This window comes from Maylandia zebra, linkage group LG7, assembly GCF_041146795.1.
Source record: "Maylandia zebra isolate NMK-2024a linkage group LG7, Mzebra_GT3a, whole genome shotgun sequence".
In the NCBI taxonomy this organism is placed as follows: domain Eukaryota; kingdom Metazoa; phylum Chordata; class Actinopteri; order Cichliformes; family Cichlidae; genus Maylandia; species Maylandia zebra.
In genome coordinates, this window is record NC_135173.1 from 18,314,567 (window position 1) to 18,331,701 (window position 17,135).

The window sequence follows — 17,135 nt, forward strand, 5'->3', positions numbered from 1 at the left end:
ATGCTTTCAGGGAGATGTAGTTTTTACATTTTCCCATCGTTCCATTACGTTCAAGAGGAATGTAGTTCCCACTGCAACGCACTTACGAAGAAATTTTGTTCGCCATTATTTTCTAAATTCAAAATTACTATGTTAGTTATATTCAACTTTTTACATATCATTCCTTTGCACTACATTTAGATTTTGTGTTATTTTTCGCCATTATTTTATTTTCTACACTATTTTATCTTTAGCTCCTTATGTGTACTTTTCATCTATCTATCTATCTATCTATCTATCTATCTATCTATCTATCTATCTATCTATCTATCTATCTATCTATCTATCTATCTATCTATCTATCTATCTATCTATCTATCTATCTATCTATCTATCTATCTATCTATCTATGTCTTCTTTTGCACTGAGATAATTGACACTCAATTTCGTTGTTCAATGTTTGTTTCACTCCTACAATGTCATTAAAGATTCTGATTCTGATTATTTAAGCTTTTTTTTTTTTTAACAGATTTTATTCAATATATAGTTGCGGTGACACAAAAATATAAAGGAATATCTTACCCATCCAATATTATAGAATCTTGTTTTTATATGTTATTGTGTAAGCATAATTAAAACATAAATAGAAAATATTTATACAAAAACACTGGTTCATAATAACTTGCTTTCCGTCTGTCCTTAATGTAATGTTTTTATAGATTCTTTTGTATTTAGTGCCTTTCACAAAATCATCATAGTAATTATTCAACTGCAAGCCATTGACTGTCTCATTCTTTAGAAATCAAAGCACCAGAATGCCCTTGAATTCATAATTTTTTATAATCTGTTTATTGAACTTGGTTATCATATGGCTGTATAAAATTAACAAAGCTGCTTGACATATTTTGCAAGATACAATTATTACAGAACATTAATAATCAAGGAAAATTAGAATTCAATATTTTTTCTTTTGTTCTTTATAGTTTCCTCGGTCACAATACACACAGTTTCCATAAGAATATTACAAAGCTAACACAATTTTTTATTATTTTTTAATCAATCCACACAAGGCTTGGTTTGGGCCAGGTCTGAGTGTGGACTTTGTTGGGGTTTACAGCATCTAAAGTGAGCATTGGAGCGATGGGGTGCGGGGATGCCAGAGATGTCCTTGCAGCCAAGAGTCCCATCCGAACACAGCTGTCTGTGTCTTTCCCCAGGACAATCCCTGCCATTAAGGCACCTGCAAGACTGGAAACAAAGGGGAGATGAGAGTCTTTTGTTTGAGTGTTTCACCATCATTTTGTGACTCAGTGAAAGAATGCCAGTGAGATGGGGAGAGAAAGAGGTCATAGAAATTGAAAAGTGGATAAAACTGCAGCAGAAGAAACAAAGGAAATGAAAGTCAAATAAGAACAAGATGGATGAAGTAGGTCAAGCAAATTTTTAGCACCTATCTCCAGCTCCCGACACATTCATTATCTCCTCTGGGGTCACAGCAAGTGCTGGGTAGTGGAGACCACAAAGCTGCCTCTTCTGCAAACAGAAGCAGGAAAAAAGCCATTTTTACCACTACTGTCAGAGCAAATCGTTACAGGCTGGCATGAAGACCATCCTTACCCTCTTCTGTTTTCTTGGCTGCAAGTTGACTGTGCCTTCATCATACTCTCCACACAGCAACACGCCATTAGCCCCTAGAGTCACCACCAGGCAGTGAAGATGTTCCAGAAGAGGGCGCGAGAGAGCCACAGCAACACTGAGCGTCTCGTCGAGTGTGCTCGGCATCACTGCCGCAATACAAAACCACATCCTCAGCTTCCGTCAGAGTATTTGCATTTTTGACAAGAGCTCTAACATCAATAGCAGAGGGTGTGAATTTGTTTTTTGATGGCTTTCGCTGATAAAAGAGGAGTAACATAGTTTACCTTCAGGTGTTTTGACACCCAGTGTTTTATTCATGGTGCACAGCTCTGCCAGGTTTGGAGATGAATAGGACAAAGACTTCCAGGCATTTGAAAGGAAAGGCTTACAAGCCTTTTCTGAGTCGGTCGGTTCATACCAAACTGCGATACATATGGAAATCTTAGTGTTACAATCAATAAAAGCACATTTTTGAGATTTTTTAGAATCATGTCTTTCCATTGGTTACCATTTATGTTGCGCTTTTCAGCAAAACAACAAACATAGTTGATGGTTGAGGTGGGAATGTTACCATCCAGACACACGAGTGTGGCTGATGAAAGTTGCGTCTTGAATTGTGACACCTACAAAAAAATATTCAGTGACAGAATATTGAAATGGTAAGTACAGCGTATTTAGCATTTTGTAAAACCAGAGGTTCTTCACAGGGGCTCAGGGAAAACAATGGCAAAATGTAAATCAATCATTTCATAAATTTAATAAATCAGTCAGCAAATTGAGAAAATATAACTGTCCAAAACTGTACAAAACCCAAATACACCAACCAAGCATTTTATTAGGTACATCTTGCTACGGGGTTGGGCCCATCTGCCTTCAGAACTGCCTTAATTCGTAAATTCAACAGCTGATGAGGAGCTTTTGCTTCTCCACATCACAAAGGTGCTCTATTGGACTGAGAACTGGTGACTGTGGAGGTCATTTGAGTAGAGTGAATTCACTGTCATGTTCAAGAAACCAGTTTGAGATCATTTGAGCTTTGTGACACGGCGTGGCGACCTGCTGGAAGAAGCTGAGAAAATATCTTAGCAGCCTGAGCCATTGATACAAGGCATGATCATTCAGTGGTTTGATGTTGCTTATTTCAAATGCTGGCCCCAAATCACCACCAGAAATCAAGACTTATCAGACCAAGCAATGTTTTTCCAATCTCCTGCTGTCCAATTTAAGTGAGCCTGTGCAAACGTTAGCTTCAGTTTCCTGTTCTTAGCTGATAGGACTGGAGCCTGGTGTGGTCATCTGCTGCTCCATACTATTCAGAGATGCTCTTCTGCATACATTGGCTGTAACCACAGATTATTTGTGTTACTATAGCCTTTGTGACCCACACAAATATGTGGTCAAAATTGTGAATCAAGTCTTGTTAAATATGTAGGCAATCATGGATGCTTCACTTTGTTTACTGGTATGATAAGGTTCAAGAAGTCCTCCAAGTTTTGTATTGCAAATGCATGCATATCACTTTGGACAGTAGATGGCAGTAGAGTACCTTAGGACTGAATAATAATAATAATAATGGATTGGATTTATATAGCGCTTTTCAAGGCACCCAAAGCGCTTTACAATGCCACTATTCATTCACTCTCACATTCACACACTGGTGGAGGCAAGCTACGGTTGTAGCCACAGCTGCCCTGGGGCAGACTGACAGAAGCGAGGCTGCCATATCGCGCCATCGGCCCCTCTGGCCAACACCAGTAGGCAAGTTGTTGTGCACTGAGTTGTGCACATAGTTCTGGCAAGACTGACCAGGCCAACTGCAGCGTGTTTCCTCTGCACTATTTCTCCTGTTTTACAGGGCAGTAATGTGCTCAGCCAAGTATACAGTTCCTGTATATACAGTTCCCGTATACTTGGGTAACTTTGCCTCTGTTGCAAGTGTTTTTGTGTACCATGTCTGTAAAACGTTCTTAGTTGGGTAGGTCATCTTAAAATTTATGTTTTAATCATGTCAGAAGCTAGCTTGTCTGAAAACATACAAAGCCAGAAAGCTATGAGTACTGCCACCACAAATGTTAGCAAGTACATAAGAAATGAATGTGGAGTTCTTCCATAATAAGACACAAACACAGTGCAGTTCTGTTTTCGTCTTAATAAATGTCCTTACCTTTAGATCCTTTATCATATGTAATTTTTTTTAAAAATTTGTGTACTGTGGTCTCTCGTTTATCGCGGGAGTTACGTTCTAAAAATAACCGGCAATAGGTGAAATTTGTTTTGCCTAATGCGCCTTGTAATCCGGTGTGCCTTATACTTCTACCTTACTTTAGCATGTCCAGAAGTCCAACTTTTTGTGCGGTACCATCTTCCTCTGCCTTTTGGGTGCTACCACAGGTGCCTTTGGCAATGCAAACGTTTCGTCGACATTGTTGTGTTTGTTGGGGAGAAATCTTACAAACATACAGTACAGCACTTCAGAGTCACACTGCTAGCGATTGAAGATTTATGTAAATTTGACAAGCTCACCGCATTCTGTACTGTACAGGAGACACGGCACCAAGGAGACTGACAATGGTCTACATATATCTATATCTATATATAAAGCATGCAAAACAGCGAGGCCGCAAAAGGTGAACCGTGTTATAGCGACGGACCACTGTACATAAAACTGGTGTCAAAATTTGTGTTTGAATATGCTTCACAATATTGTAATAGAAACAAAGACAGCGCAATGGCACTCAAAGTCATCTATAAGAAAATGTATTTGGATTATTAACCTTTTGACTCTTGAGATTAAAAATGTCTTTTGCAAGAGTGTCCTAATCTGACACCACACAGCAAGAAGAGTTTGGGTTTGAATCTCCTGACTTGCTCAACCCTTCTTTGGGGGATTTCCATGTTCCCCTTGACCCTGTGTGGGCTCACTCTGGTTACTCTGGCTACCGCTCACAGTTAAGTTAATTGGAGGCTCTAAATAGTCAATGGATGTGAGGTAGATAAAATGCATAGTGTTGTGCTAATTTGTGCGTTCAAAAAAGAAGTATAACGTGTGTGGAAAAAAGCTTTTTAAAGTGTCTTTCAGGGGCAAAATCTTCATCTGTTTAAAGTAGATCTATCACATTTGACTGAGGATTCTATATGTGCAGTTTTCATCCCTTTGTGCTTTATGTCTCTTAGCATGAACAGTGTCTGATGTCACTTACATAGTGCTCTGTGATTTGCTGATGAATATCCATGTCTCCCAAACCGAGACTCAGCTCTCCACTCTCAGTGATGACAGCACAGTAGGTTGCAGTGCTGTGCTCTTTGAGCCTGGCCACACCACTTGTGTTCTTACAAAAAGTTGAAAAGGAAAAAACAAATATATTATTTTCATCTTTAAATAAGATTTTAGCCGTGCATGGTATTGACTAAACACCATTGTTCACATACCATATGTTTGCAGTAGTTTAACACTGCATCACTGTTTGAATCAGCTCCAGTAGCTGAAATGAACAGGGTTTCTTGGCCTAATCTGCTTAGAGAGTCTTTAAGGAAACATTCAGAGAAATTACTCACGAAACTCACGAAACTATGTTCATGATGTAAAATATAATCAGATAAAAAAAACAACCAACCAGCGATGTTTCTTCCTACACCACCAAATGATTGACAGACACTTCCTGGGTTAGTTTGTCCAAACTGAAAGAGATAACGGGAGTTCTCAGAACTCAGTCTGGTTCACCTCCTCTGCACTATTGTGGCTGATTCCATGTCGTAAAAGAAGCTTACATTAAGTGCTTTTGTTTTTCCCTTGGCGATAAAATCAACATTTATTCCTCCTATCACAACCTGCAACAGAATAGTCATTGCATGCACTGTTATGTATGACTGTTTGATTTTCACTAATTTAGAATTTGAAAAAAATATGTGTTTATACTCACAATATTGGAATCTGAATTGGATGGAAATTTTGACGCTTTTGGAGAAGTTTGACGTTTTAATCCTCTGTCATTCATCTGCTTTGACAGAGCACAGGCTATTTGACTGCCAACTTTTGCGTTGTTATGAATGAGAGCAATGTCTTGAAACAGAACACGTTAAGGACACATTAGTTCTCATACACTGTAGGCCAAAAGTCTCCAACAGTAACATTGTCATGCCAGTCAATCATCTTCGTACTCTCTCTCTTTTTTCACCAAAGTGTTTGATACAATCATGTTTACTGCATAATTTTTTGATGAGCCAGACTTTTGAAAGGATACTGGCCTGAAGGGACTTCCCTTGAGTCAGGGCACTGACTTTTTGAAGAATGAATGGCGTCACATCTTTTCCCATCACACCTTCAGCCCTTGAGATTTCAAAGCGAGAACAGAAAATGATGCTAATACTGATATCAGTGATATTAATCAGTGACTTTAGGATACGTGGGGCATCAGGTATCGTAAAGTGGCCACATTTCAAATCCAAAGTTGGCTCCTGAGAGAAAATCGAAAACAGATTTTCCGTACCTTGCCTCTGCCACTGCAACTTTTATAGCATCTTCAATCTGCTGTCCAGATGCTGCGTGCTCCTCTGGGATGGGCACAGCTAACAGGACGCCACTTTGGAGTCCCAGGGACAAAGAGCTTGCTGAGTGACCAAACAAAACCGCAAAACAATAAAATAAATATCATACAAAAAAATAGTAACCCAAACTTGCTGTACAGTGAGTGTCTAACATTCTATTTGCTAAAATGTGAGGTAAAATGAGATAGTAACTAGTACTGAATTTTAACCTGTGAGTGCTCTATCAGTGTTTATTATGGCATAAAATTGTGATATACCAATAAGTTTTGCAGCCTCCTCAGGGTTGGAGACGTGGCATGCAGACCTGAATCCACTTTGTGGAGAGAAGAAAGCTGGAAAGTTCTTTGACTGTCCATAAGTGGCTACACAGACACCCTGTGTCTCCTAGACAATCGATTGTATATACATTTTAGATGAATTCATACAGGTTAAGGATTATAATACACTGATTACTAATACATATTTGCTCTTCATACTGAAATATGCACCACTTTATTAAGCCTGTCACACTAGAATGGGGGGTGTAAAAATTTCTTACAAGGAACTCCAGTGTGCGACCGATGTCCAGAATGGACTTGACCCCAGCAGAGATGACAGCGATGGGAGTCCTACCAAGTTCTGTGAGATCCGCACTGATATCCAGACCTGGGAGATTATTAATCTAATCAGAGAAACTATTTTAAGCTTTTACCTAAATACAGTTAAAGAGACTTTTGAAGTTATCAAACTCCTTCACGTTTACATAAAATCTCAGGACAGTAAGCGACCTTACTGTTGGGACATCCTTCCACATTAAGACCTTAAACAACTGTAACCAGATGTGTCTTTTCTTTACCAACCGTGTGCACAGCACCATCTTTGTTCCTTCCTTTGTGGCAAAATTAACAGAAATGTAAAATTTGCCCACCTGACAACATATTTTGTTTACTCCAAGCACAGCTCTTTGTGAAATGATATGAAAATGTGTAAAAGGTATTTTCAAAAAATGTGGGACTCAGCTCACTGTTCTCTCCATCTCTGTGAACTCCTCCAATACCCCCAGTGACAAAAACAGGAATCCCAGCTCTGTGTGCTGCTATCATAGTGGCTGACACCGTTGTTCCTCCAGAGAGTCCCTGAGAAAAGAACATACATCTAATAAGTGGATGACACTCTGCCAGTATTTCATTTAGAGTGTGATCAAAGTGTCAAAGACTCACTTTGCTAATGACGTAGGACAGATCACGCCGTGACACTTTCTGGGAGATCTTGCTCTGGGCGAGGTGGTCAAGCTCCTCGGACGACAGTCCAACATGGACTTCCCCACTGATGACGCCAACCGTGGCGGGAGTGGCTCCTTCAGCTCGTACAATAGCCTCTACCTCCTTGGCTGTCCTGTATAACACTCCAACTCATCATTTAATCTTAAAACAAATATTACCTTCTGGTACCCAAGTTTGTTGGTAATTGAAGGTCATTTTTGGCACCTCAGGTTATGTGGGTAAGGCATGCCGTGTGTGATAATTGTGCTTTCAAGGGCAACCACGGGTTTGTTTTCTGCCATTGCCTGTGACACAGATGGGTGAATTCTGAGGAGGCAATCTAAAGAAGAAGTAATCATCATTATTTCCATAAACTGGTTATAAACTGTGTTAATATTATAGCTTTTAATATCAGTGATACAGTGCATTTACCCTTTTTGAGCATTGTCTTCTGGCATGTTGTTATTTCTCTTCTTAGTACAAGAGCAGAGACTTGCCTCAGTATCCTCATTTTGTGTGGGTCAACCCTGAGAGCATGAATGATTTTAGTGTCAATAAAGTTGTATCAGGTGATCTTGTTCTTCTGATCAACTTACGTGAATCAAGATGGCAGGTGCTTTTTAGTTAGATAGTTAAAATAACATTTGTACTACAGAGCTGCACAAAAGTCGTTAGCCACCTATCATTTTTAAAAAAATATTTTACATGTATGAAGCCAGATTCTCTTTAGTTTGTGAAGGTCAAACATTTAAAAAAAACATTTAAAAAAGGACCTAATTCAAGGGTTGAACCAGTGTTAGCAAAGAAATAATTGTAAATTATATCTTTGGGCACATTGTTACTATCAATGTGCTTTACTATCACAAAAACACATAAATTATACCAATTTCTTTAGTTGAATATACAATAAATGTCAAAGAAAACAGTTTGACAGGCATAAAGTTGTATATTTGCCCAAAAATGTTGCCATGAAGCAGTTTTCATAGCACAATGCTTTGACATGCCATCCCTGCCACACTAAATCAGCATCAGTTTGCATATCATGCAAACAGGTCAGTAGAGGAGCCCATCAGTATCACCCTTTACATCGCCCTGCACTTGGAGAAATCCATCTCATATTGCTCTTTCTGGACTTCAGTTAAGTCTTTAACACCATTTTACCAACCAGTCTAACTGTGTAGCTTGGGCCTGAACTTGGACATCTGTAGCTGGATTTTTGATTTCTAGTGTCAGGTTAGTAAAGCACACAACCGCAATCATCACTCTGAACACTGGTCTTGATGCGTGTGCAATCATCCAGGCAAGGAAATCCCCCAAAATTGATTCCCATTGTTAATACGTGGTTCTGATTCTGGTCATTATGCAAATGTACTGGTTCCCAAGAATGTGTGACGAACCCTCTCCTGTATGTTCTCTTCCCCGATGATTGTCAACCCGTCCATGTGACAAACTCCATCATAAAGTAAGAGATGCTTCTGGCCCTTCATTTGATGTTTTAAAGGCAGGGAAACAGTGAGGAAGGCTGAAGTATGCCAAATTACAAAAAACTTGGACTGCAAATAAGTGGCAAAAACCTTATAGAGTGATGGCTACAGTTTCTAGTTCTAAACATCATTAGTATGTTAAGAGACAGGTACAACAGTGAGTTTCTACAGCCATCTATAGAATACAATAGAAACTCTGTCATGGTTTGTAGCTGCATTTAAGCCAGTTGGGAATCTTGGCAAAGTTGAAAGTGGAAAGCGTCTGTTTGGCACTGGCTTCATTTCTCAGCATTAAACACATTGACAATGCAGTAAAAGCATACTTGGATAGAAAAACACAGCTGAAAACTATATGTCATGGACTGGACTCCCCTGAGCTCAGACCTCAACATTATTGAAACAGTGTGGGATCCTCTTGACAGAAAAAAGTCAGCAAGACTGTTGCACAATACTGAAAATATTTAATGTCAACTTATCGAAACAAGAAAGAGATTACAAGAGAAAGCTGCTTCAAAGTTGAGAAAAACACATTCTTGCTGCTGAATCAAGCGTTACACACACAGCATTTAGATTTCATGGTTCTTCAACACAAAATGCAAACAGTGACATTAAAAAGGGACTACAGAAAAAATCAAACTCTATTTTTGTCTATAAATTAAAAGCAATAAACTTTACCTTGTGTTTTTGAAGGAAAAACTGTTTAGCCTCCCAAATTTATTCTACCCTACAGTGTGTTTTCTGCCAAAGCAGGGCACAATGCCTGCACAGTCATTGTGAGACACTCTGTGTACCAGAAAGTTGGGATAAGTTCCCAGCACCCTGACCCAATTTTTTTTTTTTTTTTTTTGGGGGGGGGGGGCACTGACACTAGCACACTGTGAGTATTTTTCTACATAAATAAATAAGGAAAAAGGCCATTTATTACTTCCAGCATAGTAATGTGAAAGACTCCCTTTAATCCAAAAGAAAGTAAAGAAATACTGCTGAGAGAGTTAGAAAAAAACACACAATACTTAAAACTGAATACATTTATAGACCTGTCTTGATCAAAAACATTCAAAATGAGAAAAAGGTCTAATATATAGAACAAAGTTTGGGTCTTACCTTCTCCACTGCAACAAAAATGCTACAAACTTTGCCCACAAGGTTGAACTTTGACCCTGTTAACACTGTTTACACAGCCCACAAGCATCAACAGCACATTTCAATAGTTTAACCTTCTCTGTTACTGTCTCCTGGCAAATCAAATCAATGCAAAACCACACAGAACAAAGAGCAAGCAGATCATGCACAATATAGTACAACACACAGTAAATAAGAATATTTTTAAATAAATGTACAAAAATGTCCTAGTAAAAACTACAGTTTTTATGGTTTGTAGTGGAATGATACATGTATTACTTAGTTTCTGTTCTCCCGTGTACATATAAAGACATGGTTATCACAAGTATGAGAAGGTCTTGATGCTATTCTATTTAACTTGTTAAATGAACTACATTGTGGTACAGTGGTTAGCACTCAAAGGTCGCAGCATGAAGATTCAGTAGGAAGGCCCTTTCGTGTGAAGCTTGCATGCTCTGCCTGTGCCTGTGTGGGTGTCCTCTGGGTGCTTTTCTTTTGTACTATAGCCTAAATACACTCTTGCTGGATTAACTGGTGATACTAACTTGGTCATAGATGTAAATATAAGAGTTTGTGGTTGTCAGTTTCTCCGTGTTGTCACCATGATGGACTGGAACGTAGTAGTATTCACAATGAATAAGTTGCCCAACTTTAGTCATCTAAACTTAACTTAGTTTTTCTACGACAATGATTCCATAATTTTTTTAAGTTCTGAGAACTAGCTACATTTCACATGTACCTGCCTTGCAGTCAGTGTTAGCTGGGATAGGCTCCAGCCCCTCTGCCACCCTAAGTTGGATACGAGGTTAAGAAAATGGATAGAAGGACGGTCACAAGTTCTGAACAATTAGTGGGTGGAAGTGCACTGAAGAGAACATTTGAAGATTTTCTGACAGATAAAGTTTTGTTTCATCTGCGGTGAAGTCGTCCTTTGTCTGCACGTGATGACTGATAACTTGGACTGGGTGAAGAACATAATCTGTTTTAAAGCTGGGGTATATGGGAGGGTTTTTATAGATTTCATATGAAGTCTCCTCAAACTCCAATTCTGAGCTTTCCAGTAGCTCCTCTTCAAACCAGCGTGGATGCTTCATCTGGTATGCACGGAAAGCCTCTATAGCATCATGCAAGGCTCTACCTGAAGGACACAGATGGTAAGTGTCTTCTGAAAGCCCTTCAACTTGCTTCACAATGCCTGGTTCATGTTTTTCTAAGTCCAGGATTCTGAAAAAGACCTCCTCGAACTGCTTCATCAGCTTGTATCGTACTGTAATGTTGAAAGGCGAAGGAACGTCTTCTTCTGAAGAAACGCCATCAAAGTAAGCCACAATGTACTTTTTGAACGATGCAGATCGGATAAAATGAGGAACCAAGAGGCTGAGGGACGGTGTGAGCATGTCACCTACAGATGAACAAGCGTCTTCTCTCATGAAAACCTGTTTGTCACCACACATGGCTCTCCACTTGGCTTGTACGCCTCGTGAGCACAGGATTAGTATCTTAGCAGAGGATTTCTCAATTTGCTCTTTGTGCCAGTCCAACCACTGGATCTTTCCAAGCACTCCCAGTCTACTGGAATCCAGCAAATCCAGGACCACCTCCGTACCACATTTGTTCATCAGGAAGGCACAAAGCTTGAGAACAATATTTTTGTATAAAGGGTGATCGAGGGAGTGGATGATGAGGACGCTCTTTCTCTCTTTGACTTGCAAAACTTGTGGTTGGTCTCTGGCAGTGGGTGAAGATGTGTCCAAAGGATCTGAGAAATAAAGAAAATCGCTAATTAACTATTTATCTATTCAAGCTTCTGTTTAATACAGTGCATGTTTATAAGAAGACAAACCTTTATGAGATGCTCTCCAGAGCAAACAAGCCAGACAAATACTAATTAACAGCAGTCCAACGGCGGCCTTTATAAGATAAGTCCTAGTTGGATAATCTAAAAAGAAAGAAACTCATACTTACATACTTTTTATATAACTAAACATACGTAAAATGAATTACAACATGACTATAGGTTAATGTAAGACTTCTGATACCTACAATATGATTGGTAAAAATTGCACTTACACTGGCAGTAATCAATTGTTTTCTTGGGGCTCCAACAATTATTTTGGCATTGCCTAAAAAATGGTTGGACCTTCAACACAAGCAGAGTAGAATGAGCTCTTGACATATTATCTCTATATGGAAAATTATTTCACTAACTGTTAAGATTGGTACACTAAGTTAACTCACCATTACTGATACTTCACACTGCCTGAGTTGCCACCGCTCAAACTCAAATGTCACGTTCACAATCGTTGCGTTTTCCTTGTTATTTACGGGGAATTAAAAGAAAGTCGATTACTCGTCATGACTGATATAAAAAGGTGGCGAGTTTAAGTAGAACTACCTTTGAGACATTCTTTGAGCAAAGGATGCCACTGTTCAGGATGGAAACTCTGTATTTCTCTGAATACTGTGAAGCCTTAAATGTTACAACAATGGACAACATTTTGATGTTACCATTAGTCAACACTTCAGTCCGCATGCTATGATCCCACAGGCTGCCTGAAATGAAAGACGAAGAATAAGAACATGTTTCAGTGTTCTGGGTCTAAAGGAATACTGAAATATTTAAAATTCAAGAGAAGCAAAAAATGTGAAATTTACCGTTTTCCAGACACATTCGGACCTGTTGGATTGTTTTGTCATCACATCCTGGGAATCGTAGTAGATGATGTAAGAAGGGAACCAGGACATATTAAAGTCAAACATGAAAATTACAGCTGCAAAAGTGATTCAGACTCAGAAGAATCTGTCATGGTCTGGGTCTGATGACCCAGAGCTCATGTATTTCTTGTATATGTTTTTCCATATGTTATGGTGGTTTTCTCTCCCTTTTTGTCCTTTCTCCCTGGGTGCTCCCGGATGTTTTGGGGTCGCTGAGGGGACTGCGACCCGGAAGTGTTCCCGCACTGGGGACTGCCGCACCTGCCGCCCATTAGCCCTCACCAGCTGCAGCTGATGGCTTCATGAGGGGCGCCTTATTTAAGAAGGTGGCGGAGCCCCAGTCGGCGCGGGATTATACTAAGGCGAACCTGTTAAGTGCCTCCGTAGATTAGTGTGTTGTGATCGGCTTCGCTACTAAAGGCTGCCTGCTGAGCTGTGTGTGTTTTTGTGTCACCAGGAGTCGGGAGTCAGGAACGTCGTCACGAGGGGAAATCACAGAGTGGAATCGGGTTTTTGGAGTTGTCACCTTTTCACTGCTATGGACACGTGCACTGTGTGGGATTCTTGGAGGAATCGCCACAGGAGTCACAGTGCTTGAATTGTATATAGTTGTCGTTTCTGTCCACTCGCCATAAATAAATCCACTGTCCTTCACTTGAGTCTCGCGTTTGGGCCCTACTTTCTCTACAACTCCACGGTCTGCCGTCGCAGCCCGTGACAGAATCAGCAGTGAGCCTGTTAATTTCTTATTATTGATTATTATTTTAATTACTGTTATTATAATTACTGCTTCATTGATTCTTGTTCTTCTTGCTGTTTAATGGTATTGATTGCAACATTTTGTGGCTGTAACTTCCACATTAGCTCATATTGTGCTTACACCTGGATTAAAATGAGCTACAGTTCTGTGAGAAAACTGAGTACTCCCTTATTGCATCCTTATGATTTAAGATGGTAGGCAGCAGCCGGGTAATGCTGATCAAATGCATTTGATTAACTGACCATCAGCAAGCGTGACAACGTCTATAAAAGTATACGTTTTGGCATCTTGCTTGTTTGCAACATTTAGATGTTCCATAATCTTCCCAGCAGTCGATGCCCTAGGAAATTCAGCAAAAGGTCAAATGCTCAATGCTTAGAGAAAACCCAAGAGCTTTATCTCACACTCTACAGGCCTCAGTTAGTCTGTTAAATGTTAAAGTAGATAATGGCACATTTAGAAAAAACAGGACTGAACTAGTGCGCCCTGTTTGGAAAGCCTCTTCTTTCTAAGAAGAACACAGCAACAGCTTAGGCTTGTATAGTGGCATTTGAAAAAAAACCCACTTCTGACCTTCAGACAGATGTTTTGTCCATAATGCAGAGCATCATGTTTGCACAACATATAAGGACAAACACTTCACACTGACTGTAAAAAAAAAAAAGGTGCTTGTTTTGCAGGCACAGGACGTGGGCACCTTGCAGTCACTGAGTCAAACATGAACTCCTCTGTATGTCAAAGTACTCTAGAGTTAAACATGAGGCCATCTGCCAGAGCTTGGCTCAAAGTTAATCATCCAATAGGACAATGCAGCGAATCTATAACATAGTGGGTGAAAAAGGAAGTAATCAACGGGTTGCAATGGCCCAGTCAAAGTGCAAACCTCAACCAAAGCTCAATGATCTGCAGCTGCAACTCCTGTCCACAAACCACACAGCAACAGTAAGCAGCTCTCATCCTTTAAATGATTACAATTACCAAACATCTTAAAAAATTGACTGGCGTGGACAAGTATTATGTGACATGTGAGTCTGAAAAAGGTCTTCTTCTCCGGTTCATCTAGATCTGGTGGTAACTTACTTGGAATGGCAATTGACTTCCCTTTCCCGTTATCTCCATTCTCAGGTTTTGGCAAATTAAAAACAGTCACCATGTATGTGTGGCCGAAGTCTACCTCAACTTCATCCAAAGAAAAGGTCCACTAATAAAGAAAAAAGAAAAAATCACGCATATTTAAACTTCTCATTGAATGTGTAATAGTTAAGTAAAGGTTACGGAATCAATTATTTCTTCTACCTTATGGTTTTCGTTGTGCAATTTTGTACTGTGTTTAAATGTGTAACTTAATTGCACACAAAGACTTTGATTTGTAGTTTGATCCACAATATTAATTTGAGATCCCTTAAGCGCCCATATGGATGCTGTGAACAGAAAAAGTGGTATATTTGTTGCCATTTTTAATATTTCATTTTCTATTCGCCTTTAAATGAAGCACTAATAGGTTTTCATTTTTCTCTTGACATATTCAAAAAATGTGAACTACAGTAAATATATTAATATTAGCTTTACTTACAGTCAATGTGTATTTTCCACGTCACATTCAAAACAGGAACAAGCTCATGTTTGCCCTTCCAGAGTTTCAAATCCAGCGAATCTGGGCCGGTAGGAGCTTCTGTATTAGGTACTTTCTCTTCATCTGAGCAGTTATCTGACATCGAGGGATTTCTATATTATGATGCTAAAATATATTTCACTGATGTGTGCAGTGGTGGAATATATAGCATATTTACTCTCCTTTACCTTAAGCATAATTTTAAAATACATACATTTTACTTCCTCACAGTTTTCTTCCTTTCAAAAACTAGGTTACGTTCTACTGTGCAACATTTTATGGATGATTTTTAGATAAGATTCTATTAAGCCTTGACAATAATTAACAAGATAAAAGGTAATATGTAAATGTACAGCAAAGAAAGCCATCTTTCCACCATTTATTTAAGTAGCATGTATTTTACTGCTTGGCATACCAGTAATATGATGCTTTCAGCACTTTATTCAATTTTATTATTCAAATATCTATGGTTGAACTCTTCCTCATTTATACAGCAGTATGTCAACGTTATTCAACTGGTCTGGTAGATAATATACTTACTAATTGTGCAATTGTTAAGGCCCTGCAAAGATAAGACAAAAAAAAATGCAAAAACAAACAGGATAAGTTCATGAAGATTATAAATCCCCAACCTCTAACTTTAATCAGACTGCTTAAATTGTTAATGTAGCATAAAATTCTCACTGGCTTTTTGCAGTCCAGACGGTTGTCCAGCATCCTAAGACCAGACGAGTTTGTGAGTCCAGTACTCAAACAGAAACAGAAAAAAAGAAAGTGGCTCATGCTGGTGTAGATCCTGATCCTGTAGCTCAATTTGGAAAAGCTTTAAAAGCAATAGAGCAAATGAGAAAGATAAATGAATACAATAAAGATCCCCACTTGAAAACATGCACAAACACAGCGAACGCTATCTGTGGTGTGAGTTCAGCAAGGATTTTCTTCAGTTTTATCAAACATCGCCATCTAAACAGGAAGCGGTATCTCGTAGTTTCCATTCTAATGCACGACACCTTTTTTTTTTTTATGTCACAAGCTGCTTGTAAATTAGATAGTGCAGTGTTTTTGAATGCTAGGGATTAATAACAACAACAAAGATATTAAAACATCAAACAGTCACTAGGAGGCAGCAGTGGCCAAATTTACAATTAGGAAATGACCCCTGTTTCAAGACATTTAAATTCCAGTTGCAAGGCTAATACAAACAACCAAAAGGAACAAAAACTTTTAATTTAAATCTTTTTTTATTTTCTTTAAATTTTTTAAACTGCTTTTCTTTCTTGGACACTTTTGAGCCTTGACCTGGAATGAAGACTTGAACAATAAACCTCTCCTGGCTAGTGAGAACGTCTCTTAAATCAAGTTTCCACTTCCACTGTGACCCACATGTAACAGAAAGTGTGAGTTCAGAGGCTCAACACATAAAGCCAGGAGACAGTCCAGCATTGTGGGGAACAAACTTAGAGCAATGCACTACATGGTTACCAGCTATAACATAGTACGTGGCTATGTGATAATTCCTGTTGCATTGTCTGAGTTACTGTGCCTCCTACTGGATATTGAGCTCAACTGTATCAGTTTACATAACACTAAAGCAGACAGAGAGACAGACAGTCCTGTTCCACTGAAATCTGCCCAGAATAGACTGTAGATCTGACCTCTGTGTGTGAGTGCAGTCATGGCAATGATTCATAAGCCAGGGTGGCATCTTAGTCCAAATATAAAAATACTCTTTTATTGAGCAGCCCCAGGCTGCGATATGAAGTGCTGTGTTCCTCCTTATCAAATACCTTAGTGTAGCTGTGATCAAAATGTGTGTGTGTGTGTGTGTGTGTTCATCTCTATACTTCCTCACCCTTAAAATGTATCATTCCCCTGATATATAAACTTTAGAAAAGCTGCATATGCTTTGCTTGATCATGCTTGCAAAGTAGATCAAAATATGTAAATGTTTTTAGTGAATGATTTTTATTGATAAATACACTTTAATAAGTACTTCATAATACTGTAACCATGAGACACTTTATAAAAGCCATGCTTTA

At 39.0% G+C, this 17,135-nt stretch overlaps 3 protein-coding genes and 1 long non-coding RNA gene across 5 annotated transcripts; 1 reads left to right on the top strand and 3 right to left on the bottom strand.

The window, feature by feature from the left end:
• Nucleotides 1-805: 805 nt before the first annotated feature.
• zgc:136858 (uncharacterized) lies at nucleotides 806-10,034 on the bottom strand. 2 transcript variants are annotated; one of them, XM_023153648.3, is made up of 19 exons: nucleotides 9,992-10,034; nucleotides 7,836-7,930; nucleotides 7,629-7,743; nucleotides 7,362-7,536; nucleotides 7,166-7,277; nucleotides 6,701-6,807; nucleotides 6,420-6,546; nucleotides 6,105-6,225; nucleotides 5,859-5,944; nucleotides 5,538-5,677; nucleotides 5,386-5,445; nucleotides 5,232-5,295; nucleotides 5,047-5,141; nucleotides 4,818-4,946; nucleotides 2,126-2,240; nucleotides 1,902-2,039; nucleotides 1,597-1,763; nucleotides 1,430-1,512; nucleotides 806-1,227 (listed from the first exon to the last, which is right to left on the bottom strand). In XM_023153648.3, the coding sequence occupies exons 2-19, from the start codon at nucleotides 7,912-7,914 to the stop codon at nucleotides 1,032-1,034; spliced, it is 2,109 nt and encodes a 702-aa protein (XP_023009416.2). In that variant the 5' UTR covers nucleotides 7,915-7,930; nucleotides 9,992-10,034; the 3' UTR covers nucleotides 806-1,031. The 2 variants fall into 2 exon arrangements, with proteins under 2 accessions (XP_023009416.2, XP_004563792.2); XM_004563735.5 differs by lacking the exon at nucleotides 9,992-10,034 and adding an exon at nucleotides 9,563-9,674.
• On the bottom strand, nucleotides 9,329-12,955 carry LOC111500334 (interleukin-17 receptor A). The gene is made up of 6 exons (XM_023153537.3): nucleotides 12,665-12,955; nucleotides 12,405-12,562; nucleotides 12,248-12,322; nucleotides 12,080-12,149; nucleotides 11,853-11,948; nucleotides 9,329-11,768 (listed from the first exon to the last, which is right to left on the bottom strand). The coding sequence occupies exons 1-6, from the start codon at nucleotides 12,678-12,680 to the stop codon at nucleotides 10,840-10,842; spliced, it is 1,344 nt and encodes a 447-aa protein (XP_023009305.3). The 5' UTR covers nucleotides 12,681-12,955; the 3' UTR covers nucleotides 9,329-10,839.
• Nucleotides 12,956-12,985: 30 nt separating this feature from the next.
• LOC143419405 (uncharacterized) lies at nucleotides 12,986-13,383 on the top strand. The gene is made up of 2 exons (XR_013099362.1): nucleotides 12,986-13,094; nucleotides 13,182-13,383. It is a non-coding gene; the product is annotated as an uncharacterized LOC143419405 (long non-coding RNA).
• A 719-nt stretch (nucleotides 13,384-14,102) lies between these two features.
• LOC143419751 (interleukin-17 receptor A-like) lies at nucleotides 14,103-15,879 on the bottom strand. Its single transcript, XM_076887118.1, has 5 exons — nucleotides 15,781-15,879; nucleotides 15,637-15,658; nucleotides 15,058-15,192; nucleotides 14,781-14,905; nucleotides 14,103-14,685 (listed from the first exon to the last, which is right to left on the bottom strand). The coding sequence occupies exons 1-5, from the start codon at nucleotides 15,877-15,879 to the stop codon at nucleotides 14,380-14,382; spliced, it is 687 nt and encodes a 228-aa protein (XP_076743233.1). The 3' UTR covers nucleotides 14,103-14,379.
• Between the last annotated feature and the right edge of the window lie 1,256 nt (nucleotides 15,880-17,135).

What these genes read in the sequence shown, in the direction of transcription:
- LOC111500334 (XM_023153537.3), bottom strand. An exon ending in AACAATTGATTACTGCCAGT is followed by an intron (nt 11,949 to 12,079) that starts GTAAGTGCAATT and finishes CTTTCTTTTTAG; the next exon opens with ATTATCCAACTAGGACTTAT. An exon ending in CTGGAGAGCATCTCATAAAG is followed by an intron (nt 11,769 to 11,852) that starts GTTTGTCTTCTT and finishes TTTATTTCTCAG; the next exon opens with ATCCTTTGGACACATCTTCA.
- zgc:136858 (XM_023153648.3), bottom strand. Translation starts at nt 7,914, where the DNA reads ATGAGGATACTGAGGCAAGTCTCTGCTCTTGTACTAAGAAGAGAAATA. An exon ending in TCACAGAGATGGAGAGAACA is followed by an intron (nt 6,808 to 7,165) that starts GTGAGCTGAGTC and finishes ATAATCTCCCAG; the next exon opens with GTCTGGATATCAGTGCGGAT. An exon ending in GGGTGTCAAAACACCTGAAG is followed by an intron (nt 1,764 to 1,901) that starts GTAAACTATGTT and finishes GTATTGCGGCAG; the next exon opens with TGATGCCGAGCACACTCGAC.
- LOC143419751 (XM_076887118.1), bottom strand. Translation starts at nt 15,879, where the DNA reads ATGAGCCACTTTCTTTTTTTCTGTTTCTGTTTGAGTACTGGACTCACA. An exon ending in GTCTGGACTGCAAAAAGCCA is followed by an intron (nt 15,659 to 15,780) that starts GTGAGAATTTTA and finishes TTATCTTTGCAG; the next exon opens with GGCCTTAACAATTGCACAAT. An exon ending in TGCACAACGAAAACCATAAG is followed by an intron (nt 14,686 to 14,780) that starts GTAGAAGAAATA and finishes TTTCTTTATTAG; the next exon opens with TGGACCTTTTCTTTGGATGA.